Source organism: Pan paniscus, chromosome 1, assembly GCF_029289425.2.
Source record: "Pan paniscus chromosome 1, NHGRI_mPanPan1-v2.0_pri, whole genome shotgun sequence".
NCBI classification, from domain to species: Eukaryota; Metazoa; Chordata; class Mammalia; order Primates; family Hominidae; genus Pan; species Pan paniscus.
The window spans coordinates 180,215,105-180,234,484 of record NC_073249.2 but is presented as its reverse complement, the minus strand read 5'-3'; the positions used below and the strand labels follow the sequence as shown (position 1 = coordinate 180,234,484).

At 46.6% G+C, this 19,380-nt stretch overlaps 1 protein-coding gene across 42 annotated transcripts in view; it reads right to left on the bottom strand.

The window, feature by feature from the left end:
- Positions 1-19,380, bottom strand: part of MKNK1 (MAPK interacting serine/threonine kinase 1) — a 46,905-nt gene that overhangs the window by 17,086 nt on the left and 10,439 nt on the right. For 6 of the 42 annotated variants that reach the window (XM_063607742.1, XM_063607739.1, XM_063607784.1 and 3 more), the window contains exons 3-8: positions 11,378-19,353; positions 9,996-10,127; positions 8,765-8,866; positions 6,010-6,107; positions 2,043-2,122; positions 415-488 (exon numbers count right to left, since the gene is read on the bottom strand). In XM_063607742.1, coding sequence (XP_063463812.1) covers positions 415-488; positions 2,043-2,122; positions 6,010-6,107; positions 8,765-8,866; positions 9,996-10,127; positions 11,378-11,567 — 676 coding nt within the window. In that variant the 5' untranslated portion in view covers positions 11,568-19,353. Of the gene's footprint in view, positions 1-414; positions 489-2,042; positions 2,123-6,009; positions 6,108-8,764; positions 8,867-9,995; positions 19,354-19,380 lie in introns of those variants that run through there. The other 36 variants (XM_063607804.1, XM_063607827.1, XM_063607795.1 and 33 more) reach the window with 23 other exon arrangements.

Here is a 19,380-nt window from a genome sequence, read left to right as displayed (position 1 = left end):
GCTTCCCCTTTATCCTGGGTCTGTGTCCCAAACAATAGGACCCTCCTCTCCACTGTTTTAGCCTTTCTAGACTTCACAATGTATTTGAGAGCTTCCACCCCATAATTAATGTAGTTAAACAGTGAACATGTCAAAACGGGATTGATAAATCGATGACTAAATGTATCTATATATGACTCCTATTATAATGAAAAGGCATTTATAAAATACCCACACAGGTGACATTCTAAGCTCTGCAAAATGCTAATTATCATCCTTCCCTCCGGCCTCCCTTCTCCCAAATCAAGGGCAGTTTTTAAGTCCTTCATCCTTTTTATTAGCTTGACTCGTTTTGGAAGTCTCTGGGATTCATGATGGATGATCACCACCCTGGGTCTTAATCAGAAGTCCACACACATACTCAACGGTAAGTACCTCCTTGCAATTTCTCAAAGACCAAGTAAAACCTTGTGTCATCTTCAAAGAACTCAATCAGCTCCAAAATGTTCCTTAAATAGGGAAAATAGGAGGAGAGGGAAAAGGGGGGAAATGGTATTATATATTAAAGTCTACTTACAAATATACAATGAAAAAAATATACAACACCTGGTAGTGGGGCAGAAACCAACTTGAAATCAGAATGCTTATTAAAGACCCGCGTATGGAAGCAGCCAATGGTGTTAGCAAGATTCAGGTCACCTTATCTTTCCATAATGTTTAGTCTCTGGTGTTTTCACCAAGTCTGTGCTGTCAAACCCCAGCCCTAAAACCCACTAGGTAGAGTTATAAAAAAGTCCCGGTCACATTAAACTGAATAAAATCTGCAGCCGACTGGAAGCAATTGCGGCTAATAACACTGAATAGTAGGTGTGTGTCCTGGAGGCAAGCAGCAAATAATTACTTGCCCTCCCTCTTGCCCATAAATCACGGGGCAGTATTTACATTGCCTGGAGAAAATGGAAACATCTGTCAAATAGACTTGGGGCCTAACGTGGGCACCGCTAGACCCTAACTGCTAAGCGCTGCTTAATGAAACGGCCGTGTTCCTGGCCACTGTAGCACTTGTGGCCTTCCCCGGTGAGCACTCTCTGTCTGCCCGAGTATTTCAGTGCTCCGCCAACAAGGTCGTCTTGTAACTCAGTAGGGAAGCCACCAGCCTGGATATTGGAGGTGTTGTGGGCTTTTTTTCTTTTACAGAATAAAATAAACCAAGTAGAGTCTCTAATGCTGAACTAAGAAGCTGCAGGGCTGAAAATAAAAATCTGTCCCTCATAAAAAAAATGCTGACTACTTTGGGAGATATGAGGCTTTTACTAGTGTGAAGGCATCCAAATAAGATGGGCAAAATGGCCTAATTTGAAAGAAGATTGTGGAGGCAGTGCCTGGAGTTAAATCAACAGCAGCCCCCGTCCTCCAATCCTCCAAGCTTAATGACAAAGCCATCAATACCAGGCCACTGGCTCCCCGCTGACCCTGCCGTGGAGGGAGAGAGGGGGAAGTGGAGTCTTACAGGTGCCCCTGATTTAAAGCCACAGTGGGAGAGCTGCTCATTTGGAGCTGGTGGTGGGCAGAATGAACTGGGGCTAGAGATGACCTGGACCCAGCTATCTAGAAGGTTCCAGGATCTTAGTGGTATCTGCACATATGTAAATATTCTAGGAGCAGAAACAGCAGCAAATATTCTTAACAGTTCTCCTCATCTTGGTATTAAGGCAAGTCCTTAAAGATTTCTACCAGGCAACACTCAGTCAACCTAGTTTCCACAGGTACTGAAAGAAATAAAACTCCATTTCCCCCCAACAACCACTGATTCAGATAGTTCATTCTTCTAACTTGCTTGAATTGATGATATTTACAGTATTTCAGAAGAGATAATAGCTCCTTTGCTGTTACTGCTGCTTTTCCTTTCTCTCCCTAACACTGAAAGGGGCGGAAGGAGGTACCTGCCTTGTGGGGACAGGAGTGAGAGCTAAATGCTGGAGTCAGGAGATGGTAAGAAATAGCCTCCTCTTCTGTGGCCAAGCGTCCCCCCAGAGAAGCAGCAAGAATCACGTGATACTCACTTGTTTCCCTGACACTGATACAGCGTCTCCACCTCTCGAAACACCCTACTCCGACTGTGCCCTGCTTGTTTCTCGATGATCTGTGGGAAGAATAAAATCTGTCATGTACACCCACCTGACTTCCAAACAGCCCCTTGGCAGGAGTCCTCTGGGAGAATGCAAGGCCACACTCAGTCCAAATCCAGTGTCCAGCAGAAGTCTGGCCTAGGCCTTGGTGACACCGGCACTGTGGCTCTGTTGGCAAAGCAGCAGACTGGCCTCAGGGCTTTCCAGCCCAGCTGAGCCCATTCCACTCTGGCCAAGCACAACACCAAGGAAGTGAATGAGGCTGCTGCCCCCAGCTGCCCAGGGGAGACTGAGGCAGCCGGCAAGACAAAGAGCTACCTTACTCAGCTCCTCCTCCCGTGGGCACCTCTTTCTGCCTTAAGGGTAAGCATTTACTGCATCTACTGAAGGATCTCATGCTGGAGGGAGAGGCTGATGCAGGACACCGTGGCGAGGAGCTAAAGCTTTGACACCCAGCTCAGAGGCTGCCTCCATGACCCCCTGGCAGAAGTAGGCTCTTCCTCTTCTGAGAACTTACTCTCTGGCAGATACTGTGTTAAATGATTTATTTACGGCCGGGTGTGGTGGCTCACACCTGTAATCCCAGCACTTCCGGAGGCTGAGGTGGGTGGATCACCTGAGGTCAGGAGTTCTAGACCAGCCTGGCCAACACGGCGAAACCCCGTCTCTACTGAAAATACAAAAAAATTAGCCAGGTGTGGTAGTGGGTGCTTGTAATCCCAGCTACTCAGGAGGCTGAGGCAGGATAGTCACTTGAACTGGGGAGGCGGAGGTTGCACTGAGCCGAGACTGTGCCATTGCACTCCAGCCTGAGTAACAGAGAGAGACTCCATCTCAAAAAATAAATAAATAAATAAATAAATAAACAATAATAAATTTACATAATCTCAGTTGACCTTTATGACAACATCAAAAGATAGGGAGGTATGAAACATTTGCCTGCAGTCCAGAGCTGACTCCTAAGCCCTTGCTATCCCACACCTGCTTAGATGCTCTAACTTCTTTGAGGACCTGGAGGCTTTGTCTCTCCTGTGATACGGTGGGCTGCTCCCCCTCCACACTTTTACCTGAGATGCTTGTCAAATGCTGACTGAAGGAACAGATAAGCCAACAGATGGGAGGGTGGTTTCCAAAGGGACTGGCTGCCTCTGCAAAGCTCTCTGGACCCATCTGGAGCCTCAAACCACTGCACACCGAGCCTGTGAGCAAATCTGCAGAGCCTAGCTCTGCCTTACAGCTCCAACGTGCACAGTGGGCAGCACAATGACATCCTCTTCCTTCATTGAGACTTCAGACTTCTCTGATATGATGTGGCACAGACATCTGTGACCAACTGTAATTTTCTAAATAAGTCTGTGTCTGTTTGTAAACCACGGTGGGCCCATTATCTGAATGGAGAGGTGTAGTGCTGGGGAACAGAAGTGATTCAACTTCATTCCCCAAGCATTTCAGATCAAAGTCATGAAGAACTTTCTAGCAGGCAAGATTTCCACAGCACAGTCTTCTCTGAGGAAGTAATGGGCTCTTGCTAATAGAGATGGGGGAGCAGAACATGGACAACTATCTGGGGAGTCATAGAGGAAATTCAGGGTTATCTTAAAATTCCATCCCAACCTTGAGAGTCTAGGATCAGCTGGGTGCCTATAGGAAAAGCTGTAATAAGCTAAGTATTGTGGGGCCATGTTGGGAGAAGTAGCCCATCTCTAGGGAGCTTTGAAAGAGTAGGGGAGAGAAGAAACATGGGCAGAACTGCTGAAACCAAGGAATTGCCAAGCCAGAGTCCAGTGTTTGCCTCAAAGATGCCAGGGGGGATGTGGAGGAAGGGCCAGGTTTTCCTCCCATTATCCAACCTTGAAGAAATATACCTCTCATCCATAAATGTATTGAAACCTTTGAAAATCAGTTTATGTTTGTGGTTTTTACCACATTTAGACAGATACATCAATTTTTTTTTTTTTTTTTTTTTTTTTTTTTTTTGGAGACAGAGTCTCCCTCTGTTGTCCAGGGTGGAGTGCAGTGGCACGATCCTGGCTCATTGCAACCTTTGCCTCCTGGGCTCAAGTGATCCTTCCACTTCAGCCTCCCAGGTAGCTGGAATTAGACGCACACGCCACCACACCAGGCTAACATTTTTTTTTCTTTTTGTGACGGAGTCTTGCTCTGTCGCCCAGGCTGGAGTGCAGTGGTGTGATCTCGGCTCACTGTGCAACCTCTACCTCCCGGGTTCATGGGATTCTCCTGCCTCAGCCTCCCAGGTAGCTGGGATTACAGGAATGCACCACGCCCGGCTAATTTTTTTGTATTTTTAGTAGAGATGGGTTTCACCATGTTGGCCAGGCTGGTCTTGAATTCCTGACCTCAGGTGATCAGCCCGCCTCAGCCTCCCAAAGTGCTGGGATTACAGGTGTGAGCCACCATGCCTGGCCTAATTTTTCTATTTACACTTAGGCGTATGTTTTAAAAATCACTTGTAATTTATACTGAGCTGTTTCCCAAAAGAAATTGAGACAGTGCTCTTGTTACCATGTGAAGCAATACTCCAGCTGAAAGGAACGTGGCTTAGCAGACTTGCTCAACCTTCTAACCTGCAGCTGGGACTGTGGAAAGTTGGTTCAAAGAAGAGAAAACATTTCCTTCAGGAGCCCATTGGGCTGGGATTGCCAATGTGAGGTGACATTTGACCTGGTGGCTCAGGTGGGTGATTTGAAATCAGCTTGGATTTAAAAAGACCCTTTCTCTAGGTCAGTAGTCCTCAAACTTTGGTGGCTATGAGACTCAAGTGGGGAATCTGGTCAAGCCACAGAGATCCAGACCCTATCCTACATCTGGAAACCTGCATCTGTGTGTGCTTTGTTAGAGCTCTAAGGGCTTCTAACACATAGTAGCATTCACAACTGCCCTTCCTACAACAGTAGTCCTCAAGGACTAGTGAGTGTCAGAGTCACCAGGAGAGTTTGTTAACATTTGTATTGCTGGGCCCACCCCTGTTTCTGAGTTGGTACTTCTCAGGTAGGGCCAGGTAGCTTCTATTTCTAACAAGTTCCCAAGCGATGCTGAGGCTGGTCCAGGGCACACATTTTGAGAACCACTGCTCAAGATCCAGCTCTTCTTCCATGTGGAGAGGGCAAGTGGAGGCACAGAGGGATGACATGAGCCACTCCAAGGCCTTACAGCTAATTAAAGGCAGCAATGAGGCCAGAAGCCACTTCTCCTGCCCCAAAACTGAGTGCTCAGTCACTTTAGTTTTGTTTTTTTCTTTTAATTTTTTTTTCTGAGACATCATTCAGATGTTACCAAATCAGTCACCTTAGTTTTTAATCCTCACTATCATGCTAACATCTAACACTTGGATAGCATTTTGTGACGTGTAAAGTGTTTCCACCTCTCCCAGGATATTTTAATTTTCGTCTTCATAACTGCCTCAGGAGACTGAAGGGCAGGTATCATCATTTAGAGATGTAGGAACTGAGGCTTACGGACATTTGATGACTTGCCCAAAGTCAAACAGTTATAGTTTGTCAAAATAGATATTCAGGTAGGCCTTCTAATTCCAAATCTGGTTGTCCACTCCCTGAAGCTGACTTCATTTGTCAGAATAATGAGAAACTTACTATGAGCCAGGCATTGTGCTAAGCACTTTACCTACATTAACTTATTTAATCCTCACAACAATTCTACATAGGTTCTAGTATTATACCCATTTTACAGATGAGAAAACTGAAGGACAGAGAAGTTAAGTAACTTGCCCGAGGTACACAGTAAGTAGAGAAACCAAGATTTGAATCCAGTGAATACAGCTTCAGAGTCCCCATTCTTATGGAATATAACATTTATTTGGTTCAAGATAAGCTAGGAATGACTATTTGCAAAGTAAAGCCTGGCATTCAGCTGAGACACTCACTTTGACGGCATACTCTTTGCCATTCTGTAGGCTCACGGCACCTTGAACTTTGGCATAGGCTCCCTCTCCAAGCAATTCAGAGGTCAGCTTGTACATATCTAGAGGTGAAATGGATGAGAGGAATAACAAGATGAGTCACCCTACTGCAAGCTCAGATGGGAAGAACTTTTGTGGCTCAGCTTCCCTGATCAGACGACACAGGCACCCGATGACTCTAGCACTCAGTGACAAGGAAGACAAGTAGCTTTCCCAGCCACCTGAGGACCCAGTTTCTCAACAAGACCACATACAAGGCATCCTGTTCCTCATTTTAGCGATGAGGTTAGCAAAAGGGTCTCAATTCGGCACATACTTCCTGAACATCTACTATGTGCCAGACAGCATAACAGAGTAAGGAATAAAATAAAGGCCAGGTGCAGGGGCTTACACCTGTAATCCTAGCACTTTGGGAGGCCAAGCCAGGAGGACTGCTTGAGGCCAGGAGTTCAGAACCAATCTGGCCAACATAGCAAGACCCCATCTCTAAAATATATATACGCATGATCCCTCTCCTCTAAGGGTCGCAGTCCAGTGGGGAAGACAGACACATACACAGGTGACCCCAGAATAAACCAGGCATTGGTAAATACTATCACAGAGGGACAAGGTACAGTTAAAAAAAAAAAGTTGGGGGAAGAAAGGGTTAAATCTGTTCAGAGAGGCTGGGCATGGTGGCTCACACCTGTAATCCCAGCACTTTGGGAGACTGAGGTGGGCAGATCAAGAGGTGAAGAAATCAAGACCATCCTGGCCAATGTGGGAAACCCCGTCTCTACTAAAAATACAAAAATTAGCTGGGTGTGGTGGCACATGCCTAAAGTCCCAGCTATTTCGGGGGCTGAGGCAGAAGAATCGCTTGAACCCGAGAGGCGGAGGTTGTAGTGAGCCAAGATCGTGCCACTGCACTCCAGCCTGGTGACAGAGTGAGACCCCATCTCAAAAAAAAAAAAAAAAAAAAAAAAAAAAAAAATTGGTCAGAGAATCTGGAGGATCATCGGAGGAGAAGTGGTATGATTTGAATGAATATTCATCTACTCATTTACTGAGCACCTATGATGTGCCAAGTTCTGTGTAAGCACTGGCTATACAAAGGAGAATAAAACACTGTTCTATTTTATACCCCATACATGGAAGTCATTGGAGGCTTCTGAGAAGTCTCCAGAAGTCACCCACAGGAAATAGAAGTAGGATGCAAAGGACGCCTTGAGGTTTTTAGGGTACTGAGTCATAGTTGTTCTAACAGAGTAATAGACCTGGGTTAAAGGAACATCTAGATGACCTGCCCAAGCTCACAAAGAGCACAGCTCTTTGAGCCCCTTCCAAAGGGGCTACATCTTTGGAATCCAAAGATGTACATCCAAAGAGGCTACATCTCCATCACAGCACTAGCTGCCTGACCTCATCCCCACTCGGCCTCCATTCTTCAGCCTTTTCCTCTTGAGGCACCTAGCATTGAAACCCACAGCCTGAACAGAAGACATTTCAACCATGAATTAGATTTTATCACTCTCAGTCAGGAGAAGTCCTGTCATTGCACAAGCTGTCCTTAAAAACAGGAAGTACTCTCTTGTGTTAACTGAAAGAGCAAAAGAGCTGTTGATTAGGAAACTATTTGAATACCTTGGGATCTTTGTCTCTCCCCCATCCCCATACCCTGACACACACACACACACACACACACACACACACACACACACACAGACACACACCCTTGCTGTTTGAGTTAAAGGCAAACAAAAAAACCCTGCTGAAAGTACCTTCTTGGTTCCATCACGGTTTGGTCTTTCAGTTGTTTATAAGAGCAGATGGCACACTGTTATTCGTAAGTGTTTTAAATGACATGCTTCTCACAATGGACACATTGGCATTAGCCCTTTACACACATCAGGATAGGTGGGTGGCTGGAGGTCCCATATTCCCAACCTATAAAGTGCTTGTTATTGGAACCACTTTACAGAACAGCCAATTCACTAGTGTGTCTGGAAGGCTGGAAGGAGGGACCAAGAGGCGAAGCTACTTCAGACCTCACAACGAAAGAAAACAAAACAGATGAAGTGGGGCACGTTACTCCTAGGAGTAGCTACTGATCCTCTTGGTGCTTTGCACAAGTGTCCAATCACCCCATCACATGCCCAGTGATAACAGGACCCACACTGAGCCTAGTGCCTCGCACACAGAGAGTGTCAAAAAATGTCTGATGACCCAACATCGTTTCTACTGAACACAACACGTACTCTTTAAAATGTAGTCAAACACATACAGCATAAGTAGCTACAATCTAAGAGACAAATTCTCTGCTTACAGGAGACTGAAGTTTCATTTGCGGCCATGGCCTTTGGTGTTTCTCTCTTCCTCTTATATAGTTCTATCTCTCAGCAGCCCCTCCAGGAATAGCTGAGGGAAGAATCACATCTGAAAAAAGGAAGACCCCGGGCAATGCCACTGATAGATGGGTCTTCCTGCTCCCTGAAAAGGAAGCAGTACCTGAGCCATTCACAGGAGGCCAGTGCATCATCTGGGAGCTTTTTCCATCCCCGCTCTCTTTCTGTAATGCCCTGTGTAAACTCCCTCATCCCCATCTTATCTCCCTACCACACAGATAACCACCATCTGGCTCTAACTTGACGCATTCTGTGATCGGACCTGTGGCTCCCAGGATGCTCCTCCCATGCTTGGTAAGCTGCAGGCCCAGATATAGGGAAGTTGTGTGACCAACCTTCAAACTTTCCTGGCAAGGAGTCAGTGGCCCGGGCCCTCCGCTTCTTCTTCCTCCTCCTGTCACCATCTGCGATGGGAAGGGGTTCGCTACTGCCCATCTCTAGGAGATAAGAGGAGATGTAAGGGAAACACCACTGTACTGATCAAGCTGTAAATTTACCCAGAAGGAAAAAAAAAAAGGTAGTGGGGGAGGACCCAGGAGGTTTACACTGATGGTTTTTAAATATCTGTGAAGACTATTGATTTGTTTTGACCTAGGAGGAAAAACTAAAGGCAAAGCCATTATGGGAGATCATTAACTGTGGAAAGGAGCTCAGACGGGCAGGCTAGATTAAAAGAGGCCAGCGGAAGCCTGCTTTAACCAAGCTCATTAGCGCATGGATTTAGATCTGCCACTGGTCAAACCATATTCCCCAAACAGAACAATGACTCCATAGGCAGAACCCCACCTGTGACATCCTCCAGCCTCAGCATCAGAAAGGCAAAACCGAGAGAGCTAGGCAAGAAGGGGGTTGGGAGTGGGGGACCATGCAGAGGAGTCATAGGCTCAGCAACATCGCTACGGATGCACACAGGGCACAAATGGCCTGGAGTGGAGACAGCCTCTGTGAAGGTAGCAATAGGGCTGGGGTTCAAAATAGCCCCAAATTACTTCACGTCCAAGAGCACGGACTTGAGTGCCCATGGAGCCTACGGCATCCTTTCCTCCCACAGCTCCTCCATCGGAAGGGCTGCAGGTAGTGCCCATTCAGAAGTCGGCAGTTGACAGGTCTGTGCCAGGCTGCTGGATGAGGTCACTTATTGCAAAAAACCTTATTATCTTTCATTGGCAAGCACCTGGCTCCCCATCTTAAAAGGAGGATTTGTGAGGCAGGCATTCAGACACTGCACAGATTGGGCAGAAAAAGGCCGGATGGAAAGAATAGGCAGGACACTGAGATAGGAAAGAGAAAAGGAGGAACAGTGAACCAGTGCCCAATCACAGTCCTGTTTCTAAGACACTCTAGTATGGGCCTTTCCCTGTTAAAGATAAATTACTTATAGAACATGTCATGCCCCTGATCCAGAGTGGAGCTTTAATACTCTTTGCCTGCAGTTAGAAATAATAAGATTTCTCTGAAGTCTCTGGGTCTAAATCCCCACCAGGGTGATTAAACCTTTACATCCTTCTAAAATAGAGGCACTCGAGTGCTGATGGGGCATACGACGTGAGAGACTTTTAGACCAACCTTCAATAAACACAGGCTCTTGGTTGTTGGTGTTTTTTTTTTTTTTTTCTTTCTTTCTTTTCTGAGAGCTTTTAAAATGGAAGCTGGTTCTTTGCCCATTGAGGGGAAAGGCCCACTCTCTTCTCAGAGGATCTGGCGGCATACGACCAGAGAAAGAGCAAGTCTGCTAGGAAGACTGATTAGTGCTCATGCAGGTCCATACACTGTTCTCAGACGCAAGTACATGACAGCCATCTGGAGAGAGCACACAGGATGGCACTTTCAACACCACAATCCAGAAAGCATGGTTACGCAGCCAAGTGCCTGACAGCTCAATTTAGGCGCATTCTTCCATCCATTTTGGGGATCTGATGACAGCACATTTTAAATTATAGTTTAGAATGGGGAACAGATAAACACAAGGATAAAAGAAATCCACAGAGCATCTCAAAATATAACTCTAGCCAAGAGCTTCAAACACAAGATATATCTGGGGACTGCAACACCCTATGAATTGAAAGAATTAAACATCTGGCTAGGCACCATGGCTCACGCCTGTAATCCCAGCGCTTTGCGATGCCGAGGTAGGCAGATCACTTGAGGTCAGAAGTTCGAGACCATCGTGGCCAACATGGTGAAACCTGTCTCTACTAAAAATACAAAAATTAGCTGGGTGTGGTGGCGGGTGCCTGTAGTGCCAGCTACTCGGGAGGCTGAGGCAGGAGAATCGCTTGAACCTGGGAGGCAGAGGTTGCAGTGAGCCGAGATCACGCCATTGCACTCCAGCCTGGGTGACAGAGCAAGATTCTGTCTCAAAAAAAAAAAAAAAAAAATCAGCACCTCAACACCCACCCTCACCAAGGTAAATTAAAAGGAAAAAAGCTGCCCAAATGTATAACATGGTGAGAAATTCAGCAGAAATAAAACACAGGGTCACTCATCTTCAGGAGCTCAGGGAGGGGGTGCTGGCCATCGGGGCAGCAGGCTGAGAAGGAGGAACCATTGTCTCTCTCTCTTGCGCTGACCTTGAATGCAGTCCAGTGGCAACCCGTGTCTGCATCTATTTTCTCATCGGCACCGCAGGCCCAGTGCAGAGGAAACAGATTTGGGTTTCAGCTCTTTCTCCTTCCCCTGTCCACACTTTGATGGAGGGCCCCAGGACAAGCAAAACAGCCAAAAGACAGGCAGAGCAGAGGAGCAGCAAGAGGGCTGGAGGCATTATAATTCACAGGGGACACTCAGGCGCATGACTCTAATGAGAAAACCCTGTTAGCGACAATTTATACTTGGTCTTTACCACAGCAGGGCTGAGGGAGCCGCTTGCACGAGAAGCATACCTCAGAGCACCACCGCACACGTAATATCAGATTTTATGGCTTCACACACACACAAAGACAGAGTACCTGGTATATTCTGCATGGATTTCAATGAAAGAGGGTACGCCAGAAGGGACAAATGGTTAAGACTTTCCTTGGAAATGGAACTTGGAGAGTTGTTGCTGAAACTAGGAAGGAAAAAATGTAGGAAGATGGGTGAAGTGAAAGAAACATGCTTAGCTTCCCTGGTTACACAGGGGGAGGCAAGAGGTGTCATAATCTCACCAAGGGGTCGCTAGTTGCCCATGTGGAGCCCGGCCACACACTATTTTCATCACAGAGTCCACAAGCAGGTCTGTGGGGCCTTAATTCATCATGCAAACACTCATGGGATAATTGCTGCCTCAGGGAGTGGGACCCCCGCAGTAAAGCTGCACCTTGGCTCACCTGCTTCCCTTGGCCTAGGAATTCTTCTTGGTCATCAAAAGCCGGCTCGATAGTCCCAACCCTTTTGCAGCTCCCTGATAACTCCAGATGAGTTAAGGTTTCTACAGAGACTCTGGAAGTCAGTTAGGTGCTATGCAAATGGAGGGTGTTACTGAGCATAACTAGTAGTTGGTGCTCCATCCTCTGCTCCCAAACACCCTGCAAGAAGCTCCATGAGGGCACTGATTTTATTTGGCCTTGAGTGCTCCCCTGTGTTCCTAAAGGCTGAGATTGTCCCCTGTTCACTTGTTTCTCCTACAGATCATGGCACAGTGTCAGACACATAGCAGCCATCAGAAATTGCACTGAAATAGAAATGATATGAAATGACATGCATTAGGTGTGGGGTATGTCACACTGGCCTTTTAGGTACCCAGTGCACATCCTGAAAGAAACATGGGTACAACTTTGCCCTGCAGACAATGCAGAGTAAGGCTACTTAGTTTTATGAATCCAGTTCAGGAATTCTACTAATTCCTGGATAAACTCCCTTTCGAAAAAGGGTCTAGGACACAAAACGTCCTTCACTTTCTTATCTTTTCTTTTCTTTTTGAGATGGAGTCTTGCTTTGTCACCCAAGCTGGAGTGCAGTGGAGTGCAGCTCAGTACAACCTCCGCCTCCCGGTTTCAAGCGATTCTCCTGCCTCAGCCTCCGGAGTAGCTGGGACTACAGGCACATGCCACCATGTCCGGCTAATTTTTTGTACTTTTTAGTAGAGACGGGATTTCGCCATGTTGGCCAGGCTGGTCTCAAACTCCTGACCTCAGGTGATCCGCCTGCCTTGGCCTCCCAAAGTGCTGGGATTACAGACGTGAGCCACTGCGCCCAGCCAGGTCCTTCACTTTCTAAACAGAAGCCTGGTTCTTGCTATAGGATTGGGCAATGTGTCTGTTATTACAGAGGAAGAAGTGAGCACTTCTTTTCAGTTTCAGGCAGATCCCAGCTGGTCTGGAGGCTCCCAGCACTTCCGCTGCCTCCAGCCCTTGCCTTCCTCTTGGGAACGGCTCGGCGGTCCACCACATGTGTCTATTAGTAGAGGTGGAAGTGGAACTGAAGAAGCAGCATGCTGCTTGCTGACAGGGAAGGCACACAGGCTTGGCATCAGGCGAGCAAGGCAGAAGCCCTGGTTCAGATATTATAACAGAACCAAGGCCAAGTTACTGTGCCTCTTAGAGTCTCAGTTTCCTCATCTATCAAATAGGTTTAAAAACACACCCGCCCTGTCTACCTCACAGGTTGTTGTAAAGACCCAATGATGGCCAGGTGTGGTGGCTCACACCTGTAATCCCAGCACTTTGGGAGGCCGAGGCAGGCAGATCACCTGAGGTTGGGAGTTTGAGACCAGCCTGACCAACATGGAGAAACCTCGTCTCTACTAAAAGTACAAAATTAGCCAGGCATGGTGGTGCATGCCTGTAATCCCAGCTACTCGGGAGGCTGAGGCAGGAGAATTGCTTGAACCCTGGAGGCGGAGGTTGCGGTGAACTGAGATCGCACCATTGCACTCCAGCCTGCGCAACAAGAGTGAAACTCCGTCTCAAAAAAAAAAAAAAAAAATACCCAATGATATACTTCACATAAATATGTTTCCAAAAACATATGCATATGCATAGGTATGTATGCACATATATGAACCCAACAGAGTAGAAAGACTAGACAGAAATACATAAAACTGCTAATACACTACAATTTTAAAAAGTGCCAACTACATGGATATTCTGTACACATTATCTCTAATTCTTATCATAATCTCAAAAGGTAAATATTTTTGCCATATTTCAGGTGAGGAAAGAAGCTCAGAGCAGGCAGCCAGTAGATTAAATAACCTACCCAATGCCAAACATCTAGTTAGTGGTTTAACTGGGATTCAAACTCAATGCTGCTCTTTCAAGTCCAGACCATTTCTAATCCATAAGAGTTTTCTCTATGTGATGGGGTGATTTTTATTTTCTTTTTTATATTTGCAGTATTCTCTAAATTGTATACAATGAAATTTATTTTTCCTGCTATTATTGTTTAACTCACGTTTTATTTTTAAATAAAGTACACCATAATCTTTCTCTAATACACATTGGAATTTGGTATCTGATTTTAGTTTTTAAAAATGTTTCTAGATTTCTCTGTATTAAAATTCAACATTCAGTGATGAAAGAAACATTTTAGGAATATTGGTGCCATGAAGATACTAATTTCGCAATCATTCAAAACAACCAATGTTATTTTTATTTTTTAAAAAATGCTACTTCTTGGCCGGGCGTGGTGGCTCACGCCTGTAATCCCAGCACTTTGGGAGGCCGAGGCGGGCGGATCACGAGGTCAGGAGATTGAGACCATCTTGGCTAACACGGTGAAACCCCGTCTCCACTAAAAATACAAAAAATTAGCCGGGCGAGGTGGCGGGCGCCTGTAGTCCCAGCTATTCGGGAGGCTGAGGCAGGAGAATGGCGTAAACCCCGGGGGGCGGAGCCTGCAGTGAGCCGAGATCGTGCCACTGCACTCCAGCCTGGGCGACAGAGCAAGACTCCGTCTCAAAAAAAAAAAAAAATGCTACTTCTTAAAAGTAAATATTTTATAAAAACAAATGAAAAAATGTGCTGAACATTGGAGCCTGAGAGCTATGGCTCTCCTCCACTGCACGAACTGCAGCAAGCTGCTTAGCTTCTCTGAGGATCAGTTTCCTTGTATATGAAATGAGGTAAGCAGAAGGCCTGGGCTGCCCATGCCACAAGGCTGCTGTGAGGATCAAATAAGAGACTAGAAGTGAAAGCACCACTGACTTACTCTTCAATAATGCTATATTTATTGGGCACCTACTGATCGTCTGGTGCTAGACAGTGAGAGTATAAGAGAAGACACAGTCTCTTCCCTGATGGCGTTTAAATCTGCTGCTGACGCTTAAAACAATTTCAACATAGTAGGACAAGTGCTGGGACAGGGAGGTACCACGTGCTGTGGAGCAGGAGAGAGGAAGCTAACCCAGTTGGGTAACTAGAGGAAGAGACAGCTAAGCCTCAATACCTGAGGGATGAGTGGACAGGGCTGAGGCCTGGAAGAGAGTGTCCCAGACCAAGGAAGGGCACAGGCTGAGGCCTGGAGGAGGGACACAGGGCCGGTGGGGGCCACTGGTGATCACTCAGGCTGGCAGGGGCACAGAGCACATGGGAGGAGGGATGACATTAGCTCACAAGCAGTCTCATCGTCATCGATGATAATAAATGTCTCCATTCCTAGGCATACGTTTATCTTGTTTTCTCCATTAAAATAGGAATGCATGTTTCGTCTCTTTGTAAAACCTGTGAGTGAACGAGCACTGATGGTACTGAAGGTATATTAAGTGTTAAGGATACAGATCCAGGAATCATCCTGGTTCCTGCAGGGGAGATTTACAGAGAACTCATAGAGCAGATGAGGAAGGGTTAGGGAGGCTCCCTAGAAGGACTACTGCAGCACAGAGATTCCTGACATGCAAGCATCCATCCACCATTCTGCTCCAGAAAGTGACCTCGAGGCCCACCCTCTGGAAGAACTGTGTTACTTCTCCATAGTCTTATGAGCCACATTGTCCCCAAAGGAACCAGATCTGTACTCCAAATTTTGAAGAGCCTGCAGAGAACTCATCAGCTTTCATATCTGTGCATGAAACCAGAGATGATCCTCTCCCCACTAAGAACCCGACTTTGCTGGCTAGCTCAGCTCTGCAAACTTAGCTCACACTCCTCTCCCAACCACTTCAGAATTCTTTTCAAGGTCTCCCCAACCTTTAAGAGCGATTTCCCTCAGCCACAAGAGCTTTCTTGAGAAGAAATAGTGGTGAGAGCAAGCAGAGAAGTGTAATTACCAACCCAGCTGCCTTCTCGGGCATCAGCTAGCTGAGCATTCCAAAACAAATGGAGAACGGAGAAAATGATCAGGAACTGAGGGACTGAAAGGAAGTGTCATGGGCACTCTTAAGGAAGTGGCCAAGACTAAGAAATGTGAGACAGAGGAGGCAATGAGGGGGTGCCTGGGGAGAATGACCCCAGAACATTTACATCTTTGAAGTAGTAGCCGGAGCAGTATTAGTTAGAGTCCACATGACTACTCCTAGTAGTGACATTACTCACACACACACATGCTGCTTACTGTAGGCCAGGCAGCATTCTAAGCACTTTACCAACGCTACACTTTACATATACTAACTTATTTAATCATCACTACTTTATGAGCTAAGTATCCAGATTTTACAGATGAAGAAACTGAAGTACAAAGAGATTAAATGATTTGCTCAAGGTCGCATAGCTCGTAAGTGGCAGAGCTGAGATCTACATCTAGATGGTCTGGCTCAGAATTCAAGCTTTTAACCATTACACTGTATTTAAACCTTAATGCTGAAAGGCAGAAGGGGTAGCTAGTAAAAGTAGCCAGGCACCAATGAGAACGCTTTTGTTTATAAACCTTAGCACAGAGCTTCCCTGCTGATGTGCTGTGAATGAGGTATTGATCCCCTCATCAGGCCTCCAGTCACTCACTGTTACTTAGGTGTGCAGAACAGTATCATTTTCAGCGTGTGCTATGATGTGAAAAGGTTGGGCAGCACTGCCCTAGCTTCTGGAAATATGAAGGCATTATTACCACATTATCATCGTCCTATTAATCAAAAGCTTCATTTATCAGAAGTTTCTTCTTCTTGCTCTGAGCTTGCCTTGTATTTTGTGTTTTGTCATCTAATGAAAGATGAGCTACCAACCAAAGTCCACCTACATTATTTCATGGCAGTTCTGGTGTCAGGGACAGGCTACGTTCTTCTGCCTGACCCATTAGTGGGAAGATTTGGTTTTGTGGCATCATGATTATGCTGGGACAAGGAAAGGGTACACTCAAACAGACACTAGTCAGATTTAACACATGATGGATGAAAGGAGCCACTTGTAAAGTCAGCTCAATCAAAGGACCATCTGTCCATAGCGATACTGCAAGGGGCTAAGGTATTCTTTCCCCAAGAGTCTGGTGTGAGGGGAGGCTGGGCTGCAGCATGCAGGTGGCAGCATCTCACTCCGCTGCAATGAAACTGGCAGGTGAGGCCTGCTAGGGTGCCAGCAAAGGATCCCCCACAGGCCTCAGACAGGACTGGGGGCCTGAGAGTCCTAGAGACAAAAGGTCACAACTCCAGTCCATCTTCTCCCTCTGTTCTGATTCTGGTATCACAGGCAGCCTTCAGAGCTGTCACTGCATCTCCTGGTGGAAGGAACAAGAGGAAGGACATGGAAAGGGAGAATGAAGTGTGTGCTGAAGAAAGAGCAAGCAGGAGGAAAGGGCTGGATGGGAGTGGGGAGCAGCGTGTAGAAAGCTGACAAAGGTGGGCTGCGCTCAAGGCCCCCAAGCACAAACGCAGCCCACGAGGCTCTCCAACCCCAAGCCCCTGTCTACCTTCCAGCCTCAGCACCCAACACAGCCATTGTTTCATGTAAAAATGAAACTAGTGGCTAGTTTCACTTGCCATTCAAGGGATCCCACACGTGCTTTTCCTTGCTTTTCCTTGAGTCAAGTGCTATACTTTGGTTTGCCGCAGAAGTACTTTATGAGCATTTCTATTTTGTTACACAGAATATTAAAGAGATCCGTACTCAGGGTTGGAATTCAATAAAACTGACAATTTTTGCTACTTCATCAAAGACATTCTTGTGTGAAAATGGCATTAAAAAAAAGCCGGGTGTGATGGCTCATGCCTGTAATCCCAGCACTTTGCGAGGCTGAGGTGGGCAGACCACCTGAGTTCAGGAGTTCGAGACCAGCCTGGCCAACATGGCAAAACTCTGTCTCTATTAAAAATACAAAAATTAGCTGGTTGTGGTGGCAGGTGTCTCTAATCTCAGTTACTCAGGAGACTGAAGCAGGAGAATCACTTGAACCCGGGAGGCGGAGGTTGCAGTGAGCCGAGGTCATGCTGTTGTAGTCCAGCCTGGGTGACAAAGTGAGACTCCATCTCAAAATAAAAACAAAAACAAAAACCTGGGAGTACATAGCAGTGGAGAATATAGTGGCTACTGGCACAGTTCAGCATCACCACCTTGACCAAGGCACCAACAGTCTTACTCATTGTTGCTTTCCAGCAACAGACAGCATCTTAGTACGATTACAAAAATCATTTTGACTGTGCAGATTCCTAAAGGAGTTTTGGGGACCCCCATGGTCTGCAGTGTATGCTGCGAACCACTGGCCTAGGTGATGGGGAGGGACTGGGTGTGACTGGAGCTGTGCCTGGGGGCCACGGAACTGACTGTGATGTGAAGAACAAACTGGAGGCTAGAGCAAGAGGGCTGAAAGAGGCTGCTGGAACAGCCCGGGGCAGGGCGAGAAAGGCCTACAACAGAGACAGGGAGAGCAGGGAGAGCAAGGAAGAGGAAGGAGGTGTGTAACAGAGTGAGGGAATGAAGTCATCGAGGCAGAACTGGTTCTAGTCCTACCAAATGACTGAAGAAGGTGGGGGCAAAGACCACAGCCCTCCTTGAAGGAAGGGACAGTGTTTAATTCCTCTGTATCCCCACTGCCTAGCATGCAGCCAGGAAGAGGCGGGCCTCATATACTTATGATTACATGTTTATTAACCAAAGTCAGGTCACCATAAGAACAGTAGGACCATCAAAGAGGAGGAGAATTCAGGAAGTGGAGCTGGCTGGGGATGGGGAGCAGGGAAAGACAATGGCACCACCGGGGACCTTCAGATGAAGAAGGGTGACACACAGCCACCAGGGACTATGAAAACTCACCGATCAGGCTAAAACCACTCTCACTCAGCCCTCATCTGACCCAAATCTGCAAATGAGGCATTATTCATAATCTCCCAGGCATGACAAAACCTCTGGTGACAGTGTAACACAGAACACTTCAAAATGTCATCATATATATCATATATACGTTAAAAAAAACCTGAAAAGAACATCTCAAATTATTATTATGTTTTGAGCTAGGGTCTTGCTCTGTCATCCAGGCTGGAGTGCAGTGGCACAATCTCGGCTCACTGCAGCCTCCGCCTCCCGGGTTCAAGCAATCCTCTTGCCTCAGCCTCCCAAGTAGCTGGCACTATAGGCGTGTACCACCATGCTTGGCCAGTTTTTAAATTCTTTGTAGAGACAGTCTTGCTATGTTGCCCAGGCTGGCCAAATTATTAGCAATGGTTATTTGGGGAGGGACAGTGTCTAATTCCTCTCTATCCCCACTGCCTAGTATGGAGCCAGGCAAAGAGGGGCTTCATATACTTCTGCTGTATTTTATCTTGTTTTGTTATGAAGTAGTTGTTTTAATTTCATAATTAAATAGATCTGGCCAGGCGCAGTGGCTCATGCCTGTAATCCCAGCACTTTGAGAGGCCAAGGCAGGCAGATCACTTGAGGTCAGGAGTTTGAGGCCAGCCTGGCTAACATGGTGAAACCCGTCTCTACTAAAAACAAAAATTAGCTGGGTGTGGTGGTGCACGCCTGTAATCCCAGCTACTCAGGAAGCTGAGGCAGGAGAATGGCTTGAACCTGGGAGGCAGAGGTTGCCGTGAGCCGAGATTGCACCACTGCACTCCAGCCTGGGCGACAGAGGGAGACTCTATCTGAAAAAAAAAAAAAAAAAGTAAATA